This window comes from Malus domestica, chromosome 17 (genome assembly GCF_042453785.1).
Source record: "Malus domestica chromosome 17, GDT2T_hap1".
Classification (NCBI taxonomy): Eukaryota; Viridiplantae; Streptophyta; class Magnoliopsida; order Rosales; family Rosaceae; genus Malus; species Malus domestica.
Genome location: NC_091677.1, coordinates 10884230 through 10890768, shown reverse-complemented (window position 1 = coordinate 10890768; position 6539 = coordinate 10884230). Strand labels below are relative to the sequence as shown.

The 6539-nt window shown below is 38.7% G+C and overlaps 1 protein-coding gene across 2 annotated transcripts; it reads right to left on the bottom strand.

Moving 5' to 3' along the window:
* Positions 1–940: 940 nt before the first annotated feature.
* Positions 941–4326, bottom strand: LOC103405088 (glucose-1-phosphate adenylyltransferase small subunit, chloroplastic/amyloplastic). Of its 2 annotated transcripts, none has more exons than XR_003770676.2 (9): positions 3851–4326; positions 3436–3732; positions 3042–3311; positions 2732–2911; positions 2362–2465; positions 2133–2244; positions 1846–2045; positions 1543–1662; positions 941–1279 (listed from the first exon to the last, which is right to left on the bottom strand). XR_003770676.2 is itself a non-coding variant. In XM_008344054.4 (9 exons), the coding sequence occupies exons 1-9, from the start codon at positions 4100–4102 to the stop codon at positions 1163–1165; spliced, it is 1551 nt and encodes a 516-aa protein (XP_008342276.2). In that variant the 5' UTR covers positions 4103–4326; the 3' UTR covers positions 941–1162. The 2 variants fall into 2 exon arrangements, 1 of the variants encoding a protein (XP_008342276.2); XM_008344054.4 differs by having other exon boundaries at positions 1846–1944.
* Positions 4327–6539: the final 2213 nt, after the last annotated feature.

Genomic DNA, 6539 nt, shown 5'->3' with positions numbered 1-6539 from the left:
AACGTATTGTGTTAAATACACCAAAGCCTTCTTCGCTAAGTTCTTTGAATTTTCTTTTGTTGAAGCTTGTATGTTGAAGCTTTCTGAGTGGAGCATGTAGGTTGGGGTAGTGTTCCCTTAATTTCCCGAGTGAGGAAAACTTCTTGGTTGGAGACTTGGAAAATCCAAGTCACTGAGTGGGATCGGCTATATGAATCTTAGAACGCCATTGTGCTCGATCCTGTGTCATGTCCTTCGTTAGATCCAAGTACTCTAAGTCTTTTCTTAGAGTCTCTTCCAAAGTTTTCCTAGGTCTTCCTCTACCCCTTCGGCCCTGAACCTCTGTCCCATAGTCGCATCTTCTAATCGGAGCGTCAGTAGGCCTTCTTTGCACATGTCCAAACCACCGTAACCGATTTTCTCTCATCTTTCCTTCAATTTCGGCTACTCCTACTTTACCCCGGATATCCTCATTCCTAATCTTATCCTTTCTCGTGTGCCCACACATCCAACGAAGCATCCTCATCTCCGCTACACCCATTTTGTGTACGTGTTGATGTTTCACTGCCCAACATTCTGTGCCATACAGCATCGCCGGCCTTATTGCCGTCCTATAAAATTTTCCCTTGAGCTTCAGTGGCATACGGCGGTCACACAACACGCCGGATGCACTCTTCCACTTCATCCATCCAGCTTGTATTCTATGGTTGAGATCTCCATCTAATTCTCCGTTCTTTTGCAAGATAGATCCTAGGTAACGAAAACGGTCGCTCTTTGGTATTTCTTGATCTCCGATCCTCACCCCTAACTCGTTTTGGCCTCCATTTGCACTGAACTTGCACTCCATATATTCTGTCTTTGATCGGCTTAGGCGAAGACCTTTAGATTCCAACACTTCTCTCCAAAGGTTAAGCTTTGCATTTACCCCTTCCTGAGTTTCATCTATCAACACTATGTGAAGTGAACAATTGGCAAAAAACTTTATTTGAGATAGAAGTTGAGCATCTACAGCAAATTCGTCTCTTCCTCATTAACTACATCGTAGTACCGTGAAATGTACATTACATGAAGAGAAGACAGAACGGCTCAAAGTACTTGCTAAGTTGCTAGAGCTGCATCTCAGCCCAGTAACTCAAAAGAACCTTCGCTCTTGGCATTAAACGAGTGGAAAATAAGGAGGCGGCTAGATTACTGTTCCACTAGGAATCAAGGCATCCTTGATCACTGTGACAATCCCGCTCTTTATGAAATATCCGTCTGTTTCTCTTGCTGCTTCTTGCACATTGTCGCTATTGATAATCTGCAGTTCATACTCGTCGATGGTCAGTTTCATAAAGATAAAATGTAAAATGTTTTGAGTGATCAGCTAAGAAGAATAAAGTTCTAATTTGAATGTATGTCGAACCAGACATTGCATTGAATGTAAGTGGGAAATAGGTAGTACATATAGGAAGCGGTTTTCTGTATCCATTTAAGAAGTTTCAAATTGGCTGTCCATAAAATTTAGACTTAAAATTAATAAAAAACTGAAAAAAAATCATATTAAGATGATACTATGCTTACCTTAACATTCTCTCCAATTCGCGCATTCTTATCAATTATAGCTCTCCTAATGTGGGAATTCTTGCCAATACCAATTGGCACGCTGCCCTTCGCAGATAGGAACCTCCTGTCAGCATCAGTCTGGGACAATCACAACAGTTGCATCAGTATAATCTATCCAACCCATAGAAAGGTCAAATGAACAATGACAGTATTTCTAAGGAAAGTCCATTCATCTCTATAAAACAAACAAAAAATGTTTATACGGTCATGTCTTGACTTAAAATAAAACGCAGCAAGTGCTCAATCTACAGCAGGTTTTACCTCATAGTAGTCAGCTCCCATCAGTAATGTGTCTTCAATGACAGCACCCTCTGCTATGCAAGACCGAAGTCCAACGACTGAATGGTGAATTTTACAGTTCTGTGTTTATGTAAAAGATAGGATTGGGTTAAAGAGCAGGACTGAAATAGGTTATACTGATCCCCGTTTCTTGCAACGATAGCACATAGATGCAAGTTTTTCTGAAATTGAAGAGAACACGGGACTATGATGTGGCATCATAACGAAACAATTTAGCAAAATGCTGAATGTTTCTACAAAGAACTTACCTTTATTACACATCCCTCGCCAATAACACTATCTGTGACATCAGCATCAAGCATTTTCGATGGAGGTAAATACCGAGGTTGGGTGTAGATAGGGGATGAACGATCATAAAAGCTACAGTATAAAGTTCAAAATTAGGCCGGAATACTAAATCCAGATCAAACTGAGAGCATAACATATGAATTGGCCAAACAAAACAGGAATACAAACAAGTTATAGAATAAAAGGTACCTGAAATCTGGAATTGGTTTTTTTGTTATCCCCAAGTTTGCATTGTAGAAAGCCTCAATGGTACCAATATCTTCCCAGTAGCCATCATACAAATAAGCTTGAACCTGTAGGCATTAATAATTAGTATTCCGGGGGCTGAATATCTGGATGAAGGGTAGCAGGGGACAGAAAGTGTAGAACTGGGAAATATTTATCAGACCATATAAAATCAATTTAGGATACTATCTTTTTCAGTACAAAGGGATTTGTTCAGTTTCGAATGAAAGATATTTGCAATTATGTAATACCAACAACTATTCCAATCTTTTCCACCTCTTTTGATTGATCTTTCATAGAAATTACAGAACAAAATATATGAATGAAAACTTACTCTCAAACCAATGGAAGTTGCGCCTGGAATAACTTCACTCCCGAAATCATTTGCACCAGGAAACTTGTCTCGAAGTAGATCTAACATGATATTTTTGCTCACAACATATATACCCATGCTGGCAATATAAGGCATCTCTTTAGCTCTCTCATCATCAAGACCCAGGATAGTTGTATCAACCTATATAACAAACAACATCTTGCATCAATAATCAATCACACACCTAAACCCACAAGCGTTTGAAGTTCAAAATGAAACGCATACGTAACGTACTAAATAATGAAAAACAATCTGCAAGTGGATCGTTCACCTTCATAGCTTTGAGTTGCTCCCCTTTTGGTTTCTCAGCAAACTCAATAATCCTTCCCTCTTCATCAATCTTCATCAAACCAAAGGCGGTAGCGCGCTTCTCATCCATGGGCAGAGCAGCCACAGTGATGTCTGCATCAGTTTCTCTATGCGCCTGAATAAACTTCTCATAGTCCATCCTATACAAATGATCCCCAGCAAGAACCAAAAATTCCAACACATTGTGCTCCTCAAACAACCACAAGTACTGTCTCACGGCATCCGCGGTACCCTGTAAAGACCAAAACCAAATATCCCAACTCAAAAACCAATAAAAACCAAAAATCCAAACTCAAAAACCAATCGAAACCCGATTCCAACACAACCCCACAATTTGAAACAAGCTTTTTAATCACCTGAAACCAATTGGGATTCTCAGGGCTCTGCTGGGCAGCAAGAACCTCAACAAAGCCTTCATTTTTGTAGCCACCCATGTTACTAGCATAAGCACGAGAAAGATGGCGATTGAGCGAAGCGGAATTGAACTGGGTCAGCACATAGATCTTGGACACGTTGCTGTTGAGGCAATTACTGACTGGGATATCGATCAGCCTGTAGTTTGCTCCCAATGGAACAGCAGGCTTCGCACGCTTCTTGGTTAATGGGTAAAGCCTCGTCCCAGCTCCCCCACCCAGGATAATCCCCAACACACTCTACACATTAACACAAACAAAATTCCCAAAATTTCAATCCAAACAAGAACACATTATGCGAATGCATAGAAACAAAAGCACCAAATGCGATAGAGAGGGAGAGAAATGAATCACTTACCCGGCTCGCATCGGGATCAAGACACGTCTGGGAGTTCTTGGAATCGGAAACAGCCTTCGGAGAGACAACCAGCGGCGGGACTCTGTGAGTGGGGCATTTCCTCATACAGGTGCTGGGGGCGGGGATTTTGGTCCCGGAGAGATGAGAGCCGCTGAAGGAGAGGCGGCTGATGTTCTGGGTTTGCTTCGAGTTCGGCAACACCGACGATCGCGGCGTGAGCACTCCGTTCGCTGCCATTGAAGAGGACGCCATGTAACAAGAAATTTTTCAGAGAGAGTTTCAGAGAGTTTAGAGGGAGACAGTGGAGTGTTCGGGACTGGCAGCTGAGATTTGATGATATTTCGGGACCCCTTTACCCTTTCCATCTTAGTGTTAATTACGCAACCCAACGTCAAATCTGAGAGCATTGGAGTGAGGGTATTATGGACCTTTTACAAGATTTTAATATTAGTAGTTATTTGACGGAAGTAAAGGAGTCCCAAAAATTCCGCAGAAATCGCAAGTATTTAAACAAGTGGACATCATTAAAAGTCAGGTAACGGTGGGTGCATCTATGGAAGATTGACACGTGGCATTTGGGTTTTGGAAGAGTGACACGTGGCATTTGGGTTTTGGCCTAAGATTTTGTGTCACATGTCACCGCTTTTGTTTACCACCGTCTATTTTTCGTTATATGGTTATAAAATTGAGATGTTAAATTATAAACTTAGCAACCTTTCAAACTCACAAGGGACGATCTTTGTTGACAGTATTAGCTGGGGGTTGTGATTGGTTGGTAGCATGTATTAATTTACAGTGTTGGAGATTGATGATATACCGTGTTTGATATGGTGTAAATATTTGATCGATGTTAACTAAGTAGGATTACTTTTGATTATATAATATGCCATATGTTTTGAGATTGACTTACACTTTGTGTCTTTGTTGTGGCAAATATTTCGTGTCAATAATCCCTTGTGATGTGACAAAGTTATACATATGAAAATGCGTTGTTAGTAACTAAGGAAAATACCGATCTCGTCTTGCTAGCTTAGAGAGAGGAAGCCTCGAGATTGCATCTTCTAGCCAAATAGGGAGCTATCACTCAATAACGAACACTAGCATGTGCGAAACAATTTTTTCTCTTAGAGACGTTATATTCACATCTTCTAAATTACTTCCCTCACACCCTTTTAATTTTTTAATTTTTTTCTATCAAGTGCTACTGGTGTGTAGAATATCAAAAAATATTGAATAAAAGTAAAATGGTATGGGGAAAGTAATTTGGGGATATGTGAATATAATCTCTCATTCTCTTATAGTGGGAGTTGTTGGAATTCCAAAAAGGGGTGTGTTATTCATACACTCATTTTTACTTCTCACACATTTCTTGTTAATTTATGTTTTTTGATTTTCTTGAATTCATCTGATCCAACGGCCGAAACTTAGAAGGATATGTGAGAAGTAAAAAAGAGTGTGAATATCACACCCCTTCCAAAAATAGTCATCTTCCACTCCCTCTACATAGAAAAAAAAAACATAAAATATATGAAACATAAAATATATGAACACAAAAATTACTATTTTGAAGCTCTGATCATGGGCCTAGGAGGGTCGGATACACCCACTCAGATTTTTTTAACTTCCAGTACTGTTCATTTTAACGAAAAATCACATTTTTACGCTAAAAAATCATTCCTTGTACTTTTAACTTTACCCTTTATTTTGTCCTTATTGTTAAAACTCAAAGTTTTCAAACCCTTTTTATTAGTTTTCCTTTGAAAAAATAGGTAGACAATTAAGATAATTCTACTTTTTGCATCCCCCAAAACCCCACGGGATGACAATTAAATTAATAATTAATTTAATTATGTCTTGCTCAGTTTTATTCTAAGGATTTCTCTATAAATGAGCAGGAGATACTTAAGATTCAATTTCAGACTTAACATTGTGGATATGTGGTTTAGCATTCAGTTTTCCGGTATAAAAGGTATTGGATATCTTGCAAAAATATCAGCTGGTTTATTTGCTTGTGACATTAGCACTAACTCTTCCAGTTGTTACTACCACCGTTGAAAAGCATTTTCAGCCATGAAACTTCTGAAGAATTAAATGAGAAATCGAATAAGAGATCAATGGATAAATGATAACATGATTATTGTTATTGAGAGACATTTGATGGTATTGATAATCATGTTGTCATAAAACGCTTTCAGAACATGAAAACGCGTCAAGGGATATTGCAATATAATGTATCAAAAACTGTATAGATTAATATTTAAGTGTTCAATAAGTTCTTGAGTTTTTTAAGTGTAGTTCTGTTGTTGGAGGATGCTTCATTCACACAAATCTCTGACTTCATTCTGACTCTATAGTGATAGAATTTTATTATTACTATATGTTCACAAATATCTATTTTGGCATACAGATAACAAAGGAAAGGAAATATGGAGACAATATTCTATCACCAAACCAATGAGTGGGGAAAGGGGCGGATCTATGATGGCAAGGGTGACTGGGGATTGACAAGTTGGGGAAAAAAATGATATACCACCATTGGCTAAGTTCCAAATTGTTATGACACCCGTTTACCAAAAAAAAAAAAATGTTATGACACCCACAATTAGTATAGTCATGAGTAATATATAAATATTGTTTTACAAAGTGCAAGCTGTTGCTTTGCAGTTTGCAGTGGACATATTTACTTCCC

What these genes read in the sequence shown, in the direction of transcription:
- LOC103405088 (XM_008344054.4), bottom strand. Translation starts at nt 4,102, where the DNA reads ATGGCGTCCTCTTCAATGGCAGCGAACGGAGTGCTCACGCCGCGATCG. An exon ending in AAACCAATTCCAGATTTCAG is followed by an intron (nt 2,245 to 2,361) that starts GTACCTTTTATT and finishes TTTATACTGTAG; the next exon opens with CTTTTATGATCGTTCATCCC. An exon ending in GAATTGGAGAGAATGTTAAG is followed by an intron (nt 1,280 to 1,542) that starts GTAAGCATAGTA and finishes TATGAACTGCAG; the next exon opens with ATTATCAATAGCGACAATGT.